We start from the raw sequence: 12,055 nt of genomic DNA on the forward strand, positions 1-12,055 counted from the left end.
CAACTTTGGTGGGGGGAGCTCTTGTGGGTCGGCCTTCACGCCACCCCCAGACTGACCGCACAGAGGGGCTCCTGGGATGAGGGGCCTTTGGTGCCCGACCTAGGTGGTGGGGCCCGGGGCCGCTGGCACCCTGCACCCTGGCACACCGACCCCACCCAGAGAGGCTGGCTTTCTGGTGTCAGGGGTTGCAGGGGGGGAGGCCTCGACTTGGAACGGTTCTGGTCTGCCCTGGGGCCCCCGTGCTGCCCTTCTCCCGGCCAGAGGCCCCCAGGGGGCTGGACACCATGCCCTTCAGACCTCGGTGTCCAACCTCCAGCCGCCGGCCAAGATGCCCGGCCCAGGCAGGAGAGGCGCAGACCCCGCTGGGCCCCGAGGGGGTGTGTCGGGACAGCTGCTCCGTGGCTGCCGCACACAGGGATTCCGTCGTGGCCTCCCGCACTCCCAGCTTTTTGTGCGGCCGACGCCGACGGGGCCTACAGCTGTGCCTCCGACCCTGCCCCTGGCCCCAGGTGGCGTCCTGGTCCCTGGGGGGCAGACACTAGTGAGGTCAGGGCAGCTCTGAGGGGGCACGTCTGCTTCCACAGGCAGCGCAAAGGGGGGAGGGGGTGGGGCGGTGGGCAAGGCCACCCGGCAGGGTCGCCAGGAGTCACCGACCTCCAACGCCTGCTCTGTGCCCAGGGACTGTGGACGCCTGGGGTGGGCCCCGCCTGGCGGCTGAGCCTCAGCAGCTCCTCCCCCACCCCGGACCCCTCCTGCGGGGTCTGGGGCCTCCCACGGCCACTCGGTCCTTCCCGCTCTTGGCTTTCCCCCCGTCGGGCCCAAAACCTCAGAAGGAAGCGCCGGCACCAGGCCCCCAGGAGCGAATGGCCCCGTGGAACGTTCTCTCCGTTTCCGGGCACGCGAGCCCGGTTCCTGGAGCCGGCGGCTGTGAGCCCCCGGACGCACTGGCGCCTCCCTCTCCGGGGCTGAAAGTTATGGCTTGTCATGAGTCATTGATTGGAAGTGCCACACGTCACTCGGCCCCTATGATTTACACGCGCTTCCCTGGGGGCATCCGTCTTCTGGAGGCAGGGGCGGGGGGCTGTCCGCCGGGGCGGGTGCCACCCCGGGTGCTCAGCTGCTCGGGGCAGCACGTTGCCCGGCAGAGCCGGGACTCGGGAGCCTGGGCCTTGGCTGCTGACATCTGCCGGGCCAGGGCCCTCCCAGCCCCCTCACGGGCCTGGGCCACCAGCGCCTTCCCTCTGCCCAGGAGCGAGCTCCCGCGGAGGCCAGGATGGGAGGGCAGAAGTGGGACCTGGAGGCCCGTCCTGCTCCAGGGGTCCCGAGGCTGGGTCAGGCCACCCACTCACCAAGGGGTGGCAGAAAGAGCTGGAACGCATGTATGGGTGGGGCTCTGAGACTGGGGGTAGCCTGCACCCTCTCCCTGCTGGAAAAGGACAGCTTTGGTGGGGGGGGGGGCAGTCAGAGAGCCACCAGCCCCGACAACCGCAGCCCCCAGGCCAGGGGGGTGGCCGAGTGCGTCCCGCCCCGACCCCACCCGGCCCCGTGGCTTTGCTCACAGCAGGTTGAGGGCTAGGGCGGCCGCAGGGCCATGCCCACCTGCTCGCCTCCCGGGACACAGCCCGGGGACCCCAGGAGAAGACCCTGTGGAGGCCCGGGGGGCCGCTGGCAGGAGTGAGAGGCAGGACCCATGCCCGAGGGCTCCCCATAGCCGTGGCCTCTGAAGGGCCTCTGGGACCGTGGCTCAGGGACGTGGCCTTGCTGTGACCTGGGAGCATTTGTACTGAGGTTGCCGGAGGAGGAACTGAGGGAGCTGGGGGCCCCCAGAGCGCGGGCACCCCCTTTATTTCTTCTCTGGATGCGTTGTGGGGAGGTGGCTGGTGGAGGGAACCTTGCTCCGTCAGACTCCGGGGCCCTGGGACCAGAGGCCAGGCCCGCACACCTGAGCCGTCTGTGGTCTCCCCTCGGGAAAGGGCTGCCCACCTGCCCGCCACCCTGTCCCCGCCCCCCGGGCCCGCTCCCCTGGGCCCCGGCAGGGCCTCCCGCCCCGCTCCCTCACCCCCCCTCGCCCGCCGCTCCCCCTCTCGGGGCCTCTTCCTCATCTGTGGGGGGAGGGCGCCCGCAGCCCTACCCGGAGGCCGGTTCCGAGTTGTATCACATTGAAGCGCACCAAGTACCAGCCAGCCCGGCACGGGGCCAGCCCGGGCCCCTCCTCCTCCTCCTCCTCACGGAGCAGGCTCGGCGGGCAGCTTCCACCAGGTCCCCGGGTGACGGGGAAAACTGGGGGGACAGCAGCCTGTGAGCAGGGAAGGTGCCCCCCCACCCCCGCTCTGAGGCGCAGCCGCTCAGGGACCAGGCTGCCCGCCCTGCCCGTCTGCACCTGCCGCTCCCTTCGGCCAGCCTCTGTGTCCGTGTCCACCCTCGGAGGCCGGGGGCCCAGCCTGTGTGAGGACGCCACGCGGAGTCCCGGGGCCTTTCCAGACCCCACGGCCCCTCCCAACCTCTGGGCCTTCCGCTGGCCCCTGTCCGCCGCACACATTCCCACACCCCGCACCCCTGTCTCGGGACAGCCCCTCGGCCCACCCCCACACCCCTGCTGCAGGGGTCCTGCTCCCAGGAGCACCCCACAGTCACGGCCCCCCGGCTCTGTGGGGCTTCTGGGGGCTTCAAGTTCAAGTCACCGAAGGAAGGGGCTCACTCTGTTGGCTCTGCCCCGACAGAGCTGGTGTCGGTGCCGTTTCGAGATTTTTTTTTTTTACAGCACCGGCCAGGCATCTTGTGCGGGGCAGTGTGGACACCAGGCTCTCGGGGCTGTGGGGAAAGGGGGTGTGGGGGACGTCGCCACCCTGCCCTCAGGGGACCTGGCCCAGGTCAGACGCTGCCCGCCGGAGGGGACGTGGCGGAGAGTTCACCCGGTCGGTCAGTCGTTCTTCTGCGGAAGGGGGGCGGCCGGCCCCGGGGCCACAGGCAGGGCAGGGTGTGCGGGCAGAGGGGCGCGGGGCTGCGGACGGAGACCGCCGGCGGACAGAGTGTTCTGGCACGTCCGACGACGGGCACACGGCGGCGCCCAGAGACGTGGGCCTGAGCAGCACTGCACTGGCCAGGAGCCCGATGTCCCCCCACCGCTGGTTCTGCCGGCCGGGGGCCGAGCAGCAGGCCCAGACGCCCCCCAGACAGGTCAGGGGGGTGGAGGGGGCTGGGGCTGGGGGCCGTTCCCCGGGCAGAGCGGCCCGGGCCTTCTTGTGGGCCACAGAAAGGGCCGGGACGGTGGGACGCGGCTGTCACGCGCTGGGGACCGTGTGTCCCCACGGATGGCCGTGTGGGCTCCGCGTGAGGAAGCAGTGAGTGCGTGCCCTGGCCGCGGGGTCCTGGGCGAGAGCGGGAGGCTGGGAAAGGCGCTGGGGCGGGCAGTTGGGGGCGGGGAGCGCCCGGGCTGGGAATGTAAACAGCGGGAGACCCATCTGCGCTGGGGACCGGCCCTCTGAAGGAGCCCGGGCCCTTTCCGTGCCATACTTGACTGTGTAAATATTTTTCTTAGGCGTAAAGAGAGAGCCTCCATTCATTGGGTAGCTCTCACTTGAAAGAACTGAGAAGTATCTGTTTAGGCATAAAAGCTAAAAACAGTGTCCAAGGCGCCTTTCAAAAAAAAAAAATCATTTCTGCAGCTCAAACACGGCCAAGCCGAATTTTTTTTTTTAATGCAAAAAATAAATAAATATCACCCCGCTCCCAGTTGAGAGCTCAAGGGTTTGTGTCAACACCGTGGGAGCTGGTGCTCCGGGAGCCGCCGGAGCGGCCAGCGGTGACTAACGCCTTTCGCAGTTCCTGTCCCGGCTGCCAGTGGGACGACACCCAGCTGGGCACGAGCTCACAGGGCCCGGGCTGTGGCGACGGCGGCGGGGAGCGTCCTCGCCAGGGAGGGTCCTGGCCGGGGCTCAGGTGTGAGTCCTGGTCCGAAGGGGCACCCCGGGGCTTGTTTCCGCCGGCACACCCAGCGGCCTCGCGGTCCTCCAGAGCAGACGCCCAGAGTCAGGGGCCCGAACTTGCCCTTGGGGCTCCCCCCCCACCCCGAGCAGCCCCTTCCCCTGGGCCTGGTGGCTCTGGCAGAGCTTCCTGTCCGTCAGGCCCGCTGGGGCTGCTGGGAGGAGTAAAGGAGAACCCACTGCCCCCCACCCCCGGGGGGCAGGCCCCCCCCACGCTGCACCCCAGAGCAAGTGAGTCCCGGGGTCTCTGCGGCCGCTGTTGCTGTCACCATGCGCGTGCAGCGTTTACACCAGGGGCAGTGGCGGTCGTGGTCGGGCTTGGGACTTGTTCACAGAATCAAGGACGAGGCTGGTTCCTTAAAAACGTCGTCTTCCCACAAAGGGTGGACGGAGGCAGACGGGGGGCCGTGGGCCCACTGTCCCGAGGACCAGATGTGCCTGCCCCATTGTCAGTGGCTGCGCCTGCACTGTGGGCCTTGTGCAGGGCGCGCAGAACCCAGCCAGCCGCCCACGGGGCCTGGGGCCTGATCCCCGCCCTGCTCGGGCTGTGTCTCCCATAGGACCCTGCGCCCTGCGGCCCCCAGCCCCCCAGAGGTCCGCAGAGCCAGGCTCAGAGACAGCAGGGGGTCGGGGGGTCTCCTCCCCGCACCAGGGAGCCAGCCCCCCTCCCCTGACACCCCTGAGCAGCCGGCACAGGCAGCCCTGACCCCCAGCCGTGCTGGCTTCTCCCCGGGCAGGGCCCTCGGCCTGGGCAGCTGTCAGCCCCTGGAGACACAGCCGCACGGCTCGGGGCACGAGGGGGCCGCCTGGGCAGGCCAGGAAGAGGCCCGGGCTCTGAGGCCACGAGCAAGGGGCCGGTGAATGTGGGTGTTGGGGGACTGCTGGGGCCACGGGGCCGACTGGGGACGGGTGGGGAGCTGTGCCCGCTTCTCTCGGTTGTGGGAGCCGCGGGGCCGGCTCCGTCCGGTTCCCCCCTGCAGACAGGTTTGCAGACACTTCCACAATCACAGACGGGTTTGCGGGGACAGAGAGCCATCTGGGGTCCATTCTCGACACCAATGGAAAGCCTAGCCCCCCTCGGGGGCCACGCCAGAGCCCCGGAGCTGCGAGCAGGGGAGGCGTCGGTGTCCGTCTGTCTGCTCCGGCCGACGCTTTGGAGAACAGAGGGCATTTATTTTAAGAGTCAAAAGAGATATTTGGACCAGCCCCACTTAGTCCAGTGCTGGCACCGATACCCGTGAGGAAAGTGAAATGCCGGAGGTCAAACCTCTCGTTTTTGGCCAAAGTGCTTAATCCAAACACACCTAATACGTGTGCCGGGGTGTGGAGGCAGGGCCGAGAGCGGCCTCAGACGCTGCCAGCGGCCGGCCGGCCGGCCAGCGAGGCCGCGCCGAGGGCCCCGCTCCCGGAATAAAGAGCCGCTTCAGCAGGGCGCAGCCTTGGCGGGGGGGGTGGGGTGCGGGGGGACTGGGCTCCCGGGCTCCAGAAGGGGTGTGTCCGGCCGGCGGGGGTCCACCCGAGGTCAGCAGCGGGTGAGGAGCAGAGGTAACGGTATGCCTCCCTGCCAAGGCCGACTGTGAATAGGGGAGGCAGAGGGAAGCTTCCGGAACAGCGGGTTCTGGAACAAGCCTCAGACCCTCCCTTTGCTGGGGGCCCTTCTTCAGCCCCTGCGCCAGCTTCCTCTTGGGGGGGCGCCGGGAGGATGGGGCCGAACACCCTCCTCTCTCCGTGCCATGTGGGTGGGGGGGTCTTCCCTGGCCGCCTGCGGCCCTGCAGCTGTGCCTCAGGGGCCACGCCCCGGCTGCCCGCAGCCCACAGCCCTGTGGGGGCCGAGGGCCGGGCTCCACGGAGCGGTGAGGACAGCCCGGGAGCTCCGGGTCTTCCCCGGCCCCACCTGTTTCTGCCTGGTCCCCCCTGGTCCCCCCTGGTCCCCCCTCTGGTCTCCCCGGTCCCCCTGGTCCTGCCTTGTCTCCCTGGTCCCCCCTGGTCCCCCCGTTCCCCTCTGGTTCTCCCTGGTCCCCCCTGTTTACCCCTGGCTCCACCTGGCCCGCTCCACGCCGATGTGCACGGTCCCGGCTGGGGGTCCCGGCTGGTTGCACCACGCGCGGCGTCTCGGCCTATCAGGGACGGTGTGGGCTGCACGCTGGCCTCTCGTCCCCACCGAGCACGGCTCCTGGGTGGCCGGGAGCATCCCAGGGCCCGTCCCCAGACCTCCTCGGACGATTCCTGTGGGGACAGAAGGCCTGTCTCCTGAGTCACTCCCTCCCATCCGGCCACGGTCAGCCTCTGACGAAGGACAGGGGCTCTGGCCACCCCCGGCCCAAGGCCTGGGGGACCCAGTTGGGCCTGGCGTGTGGCCGGCTGTGTTAGGGGTTGGCAGAGATCTGGGGGGAGGCTGCGTGGCACCCCCGGCATGCCCCCAGCCCGGCAGTCCGGCCAGGGCGGCTGGCCCTGTGCCTCGGGGGCCGGCCCGGCTCCCTCCTGGGAGAGCCCTGGGGCTGGCTTCTGACTCAGGCTTCTGGGTGTGGAGGGCAGTCTGTGTTTGGGCACCTCGGACGCAGGCCTGGGGGTTTGGGGGAGCCAGGCTGCCGACAGGGGGCCCCCCAGGCTCCCCACCACTGGGACACGCGGTCCGAGCGGCGGCCATCCCTGTCTGGAGCCCAGAGCAGGCAGACCCCCGCTGCCCCTCCCCAGATCCGGGCCCCCTGCCCCAGGCCGCTCTCTGCGTCCCCGTGTGTGGGCAGGCCTCCGTCCCGCAGAGCACTGACTCCCGCTGGGGTGGGACCCAGCTCCCGGACCGCCTGGGGGCCCTTGGATGGGACGGACCCTCGGGTGTCCGTCCTTCTTGTGTTGCGAGCCCGGCCCCCAGCCCGAGGGACTCTCCGACCCGCTCCGTGAGATGGCCATGAGCCCCCTTTCTCCCCAAAACCCCTAGGGCTTACGGGCTGGCCATGGCGAGGTAAGGACCGGCTCGGTCATCCCAGCCGCTACCTCTCCAGGACTGGGTCGTGGGGAGCGGGGGGAGGAGGAAGGAAGGTCAAGGCCACCAAACGTTAGCGTGAAGACCCAGCTAGCCGAACCGACCGTGGCAGGAACGGCGGGCGTGGCAGGAGGGACGCCGGGGCACAGGGGCAGCGCGCACCCTGGGCCCAGCGTGGCCTGTGCTGGGGACCGGCAGGTGCAGGTGTGGGCACGTCGTGCCAATGGCCTCTGGGGAGCGATGGGGCGAGCCGTGTCCGTGACCGTGACCCCCAGTCCAGCTCTGGCCTGGACTCTCCAAGTGCACCGTCTCCCCACCGGAAGAGGAGGGGCCTCCTGGCCAGGCCCAGCTGGAGGCCGGCGACCCCTGCATGACCATGGGACACGTCCAGCCCGGGGACGGGCTCGGGACGGTGTGAGCAGGGAGGTGTGGGGGCGAGGTGAGCCATGTGGGCCTGGGGCTCAGGAGGTGTGGTCGCCGGTGTCATGTGGGCAGGTAGCCCTGGCATCTCCCGGGACCCCAGAGAGACCACGCCTTCGACCATGTGGCCTGGGAGTGGGCGGGGCTGGTTCCTGCCTGGTCTTTCACGGGCTCCTAACCCACAGACCGAGCCTCGGCTGCTGGAGGCCCAGCGTGCCCTGTGGGCCGGTGTCTCCCTGCCACGACCCCCGACCCCAGTCCACACTCTCAGGAGCCCCACACCAGGAGGGGCCGACCCTCCCTTTCCCCAGACCTGAAGGGGTTCCATGACCCCGGCCCCTGGGCAGGCCACACCCCGGAATGCTCCCCCATCTTCCAGAGGTGGCTTCAGTGAGCGCCCGGGGTCAGTGTCTGTGACCGGGGTGGCCCTGTGACCCGGGGGCCCTGTGACCCGGGGGCCCTGTGACCTGGGCGGCCGGCTGCATCTGGGGTCACGGGGCCCCATGGTGCCCGTGGCAGGCGCTCCTGCCCTGCCAGGCAAACACGCGTCCATGCACAGGGGCCCCTGAAGCCCCTCCCTGGGAAGGCCCCCAGCAGTTGTGGGGTACTGGACGTGCCTCGGCCCCCTCAGGGGCAGTGCTGGGAGGGGGCCACTCCCCCAGGATGGCACAGTGTCGGCGCCTCCACCACGGGGCCCCTCGCGCGGTTAAGTCCCGGGCTCTCGGGACCGAGTGACTTAGAAAAGCCAAAACACCTTTTCCTGCTCCTGGTCCGGGAAGGGTAGGTTCAGTCTCCGGCTTTTCTCAGGCCGGCCCGCCCCTCTGCTGCTGTCCCGGTGCCCACGGGGCCTCGCCGGTTTCTCGGCGCTGGGTCAGAGCAGAGACCAGGCAGACGCACGCGCAGAGGGACTGGCCTGCCCGCTGGCTGCCCTCGGGCCCCTGGGCAGCCCCAGGCCCGGCAGGGACCGGGTCCCGGTGCCCTGGTCCCCGAGGATGCCCCAGGGCCGTGGGGCGGCCCCCCTACCCCGCCGCTCACCTTCTCTGTCTCTGCTCATTTAGTTCGCTGGCGTCGCTTTCCAAACCACAGTTTCAGAGTCTATTAAGAGAAACATAAGATCCCCAACTGGGTAGAATTTTTAACATTTAAAAATATATGACTTACTGTTATTGCAGCTGAGCCCGGGCACGTGTGCCCGCGATTTGGGACGGGGCCTCCCGGTCGGCTCACCTGCCCACGTGGGCGCTGCCGGGCGCCCCGCTCTTGCTCGGAATGCGAAAGTCCACGGGGCGGTTTTGGGGGGGGGGGACAACACCCCTGGTTCCCACACCGCTTCCTGTTTGATCTCTCGAATATTCGTGTCAGTGTCGGTTTTCGTTCTTATGGAAATGACGTCCCGATCTCTATGCGTGTTTCTTCACGGCCCCTCGGTCCAGAAGGGAAACCCCCGTGGACGCAGCTGGCTTGTCCGCTCGCTCAGCGTGGGCAGCGCTCTGGGGCCGTCCCCTGACAGGCCGCCGGCCGGGGTGGAACCCGGCGGTTTTTAGGGGAGTCGCTGGCCAGGCCCAGGGCTGCAGCTTCCGAGCCGAGCCCAGGAGAGCTGAGGGCCAGGCTGCGGAGGGAAACCCCGAAGGGCCGGCCCCTCCTCTCTGTGCGCGCCGCCCCAGGCCTGCGCTCGAGCCGCCAGGCGGGAGCCCCCGCTCCGTTCCGGGCTGGTTTTGAAGGGACAACGTCACCCCCAAGCTTGGGCCGCCCGTGTTGCTGGTGGCGCTCGGAGGGAGCAGGCAGAGAGTTTGTTCCATGCTTCTCCACTTCAAGGACGTGCCGGGCCTCCGCACAGTTGCCGAGGGGCCGGAGCCAGCCCCTTTTGCAGGGAGGCGACACCCCCCGGGGGGGACTCCTTACCGCCCTCAGCGAACGGTGTGGGGGGGGGGCATGGTTAGGAATGAGGGCCCCGGCCCCCAGACAGGGCACTTCTGTCATGTCACGGAGAAGCCACTGGGTTGCCAGCACACCGTCTCAGAGAACAGGTGCCCTGCCCCCGCGGCGCCTGGCCGCGGCCCGAGAGCGGCGTGTGGTCAGGAACTAACCGCCCCTTTCCAACTTGTTTTGCAGCAGATGCTGACGGAGGAGGTGTCGTCGCAGGACAGCTGCGTCCAAAAGGTAGGCGAGCCGCCGCCGCCGCTGCGTGCCCCCTCGGGGCTCTGAGTTGTGTCTCCTGACCCCGCCGTGGGCGCCCCGCCCGCCCTGAGCCTTCCTGTCTGTGGCCTGCGCGGGGACAGAACGGGGTGCCCTGTCATTAGGACGGGGCTGGCCCTGGTCGCACGGGCAGGTGGGGGCTGCTCTGCTGAGCTCCCGAGAACCGAGCAGAGCCCGTGCCTGCGGGCGCGCGGCCGCCCAGGCGGTGCGAGGAGCCCGGCCGCCTCCCCGTCTCCACTGGGCGCGCACACGGGCGGGAGGGGTGTGGGGAGGAAGAGACGGGAGTGGCTGCAGAGCCCACGGCCGCTGCTGTCCGTGCTCGGCCCCCAGAGAGGGCTCTGTGGGGTGCTGAGTGAGCAGCCCGACAGCAGGAGGAAGCGACTGCGTGGCCGCCGCCTGGGCGTCACCGGCTGGTGACGGGGAGTCGCTGGGTGACACATGTCAGCTCTAAGAGATCCAGAGAGTGAGCGAGGCCCGGGAAGCCCGCCCACCCCGCAAGGGGGCACATTCGCAGATGGGGTGCACCTGCGTGGATGGGGGGGCTGCCCGCAAGGGGGTGCACTCGCAGATGGGGTGCACCTGCATGGACAGGCGGGGGGCTGCCCCGAAGTCGTCACCAAACCCAAAACCAGTCGTCACACAGGGCTCAGCCCCCACCGGAGAGCCGTCTGTGAACACACGCCCACACACACGCGGACACACGTGGTGTTCACGCACGATACACGGGCACCCACGCTCCCACACAGGTGCTGCCCTAGCACTCTGGTCTCCCGGGGAATCAAAGCGGCGGCCCCTCCATCGGCATCTCTGCTCCGACATGCAGGGCGTTGGTCACACGGCATCCCAGAGTGCGTGCTCACGGCCCCGGCAGGCGGAGAGCTGAGCTTGCAGGTGGAGGCCCCAGCCCCACCCTCGCTCCCAGCGTGAAGAGTGTGGTCCGACTTGCCCCAGGTTCTCTGTGCACCTGGGGGTGTCGGAGCTGAGTCATCTGGACAGAGTTCTCCACGGAGGTGGGGGCATGGGGACCCGCCGCCTGGGTGGACCCGTGACCTGTATGTAAGGGGCACAGGGGGACCTGCCGTCTGGGTGGACCCGTGACCTGTATGTAAGCGACGGGGGCACCTGCGCCCTCTCACCTGGCTCAATCCCAGAGATGTGGATTTCGGGGAAAAGGCATTTTCTGACCCTGTGGCCACCTCCTGCAAGAGCTCTGGCGGGGTGACCTTTCCACCTTGTCCGTCGGGCCCTGTGAGACCCCTGTGTCTGAGCAACACCGGGACAAACGTCCACCCCAGGTGGCGTCCACCCGGGGCGGCCTGAGGCCTTTCCCCACGCCCCCCACGGACCCCGACGGCCGTCTCCCCCGTCCCAGCCGTTGCGCGGGGCCCTGTCTCTGCAGGGCCGTGGGGGGGCAGGCGTGGAGGGCTCTCCCACGGGCCCGGGGTGGAGGTGTAGTCACCTCCCACAAAAGGGGGCTGAGGCCGCTCCTGTCTCAACGTGCAGAGCGAACGTGAAATCTCTGCTTTCACGCCACAACTGGGTACCTGACCGGCTGACCCCGGGCGGACTTCCCCTGGCGGGAGGTCAGAGAAGAAGCATTTGTGGTGGGAGGGGCAGTCGGTTGTCCAGCCCGGGTACAAGGGTCAGGGCAGAAGGCCAAGGGTCAAATCTAAGGTCAAGGCTGGTCAGGAGCAAGTGCGACACTTCTGAACCAGAACAAGATCAGCACGTCCTCTGTCCTGGAGTCGTGTTTTTGTGAACGGCGGAGCCACCAGGCCTTGGCTGACGGGGTCCAGGGGCCTTTCTCGGGGGCTGCTCACGGCTGGGTGCAGGGTTCCCTCCGGCCAGAGCCTCGCTCACAGCTCCCCGACTTGGCACCGGGGGTCCAGGGTACCCACTGTGCATGGGCCACCAGAGAGAGGGACGGGGCCTTGGGGGGGTGGGGCGCCAGGGGGCCAGCGGCCAGAGGGGCAGGGTGCCTTGGCTGTCACCTGTTTGGCAACAGGCTTCCTGACATCCAGCCGGCCCTCGTTTGGGGGGGTCTCCCTGCAGGGGGCTCTGCCCAGCTGCTCCCCCAGCTGCTCCCCCAGCCGCTCCATCCCCTGAGCCCCAGAATGGCACCAATCTCCCACTGAACTTGGACCTTATTAGCACTTGGGGCTCTTGAACGTGACAAGGTCGGTGCGACGGTGACAGGGCGACAGGTGCTGCTGCCCCCTCCGCTCTGGGGGGGAGGGGCTGGCACAGAGGGAAACCTGAGCAAAGGCAGAGGGGTTCGTGCGTGCGTGGGGTCCGGAGACGAAGACACACAGTGCTCACATGACCGTCTTCCCAGACAGAAGGCCCCGCCTGGTGAACAGACAGATGTCAGCCACAGTGTGGGAGACGACACGGGGGGGGGGGGGGGGCAAACCCTGGAGTTATTTATACAAAATTGTGTGCTGATTCTCACACGTTTAAACTTCCGCCACCGTCA

The 12,055-nt window shown here is 68.8% G+C and overlaps 1 protein-coding gene across 1 annotated transcript in view; it reads left to right on the top strand.

The window, feature by feature from the left end:
• The window catches only part of PRDM16 (PR/SET domain 16), a 291,415-nt gene that overhangs the window by 121,552 nt on the left and 157,808 nt on the right, over positions 1-12,055 (top strand). Inside the window, exon 3 of the mRNA XM_028511738.2 lies at positions 9,496-9,543. Within this exon, the coding sequence (XP_028367539.2) occupies positions 9,496-9,543 (48 nt within the window). The remainder of the gene's footprint in view (positions 1-9,495; positions 9,544-12,055) is intronic.

This window comes from Phyllostomus discolor, chromosome 5, assembly GCF_004126475.2.
Source record: "Phyllostomus discolor isolate MPI-MPIP mPhyDis1 chromosome 5, mPhyDis1.pri.v3, whole genome shotgun sequence".
Lineage (NCBI taxonomy): Eukaryota > Metazoa > Chordata > Mammalia > Chiroptera > Phyllostomidae > Phyllostomus > Phyllostomus discolor.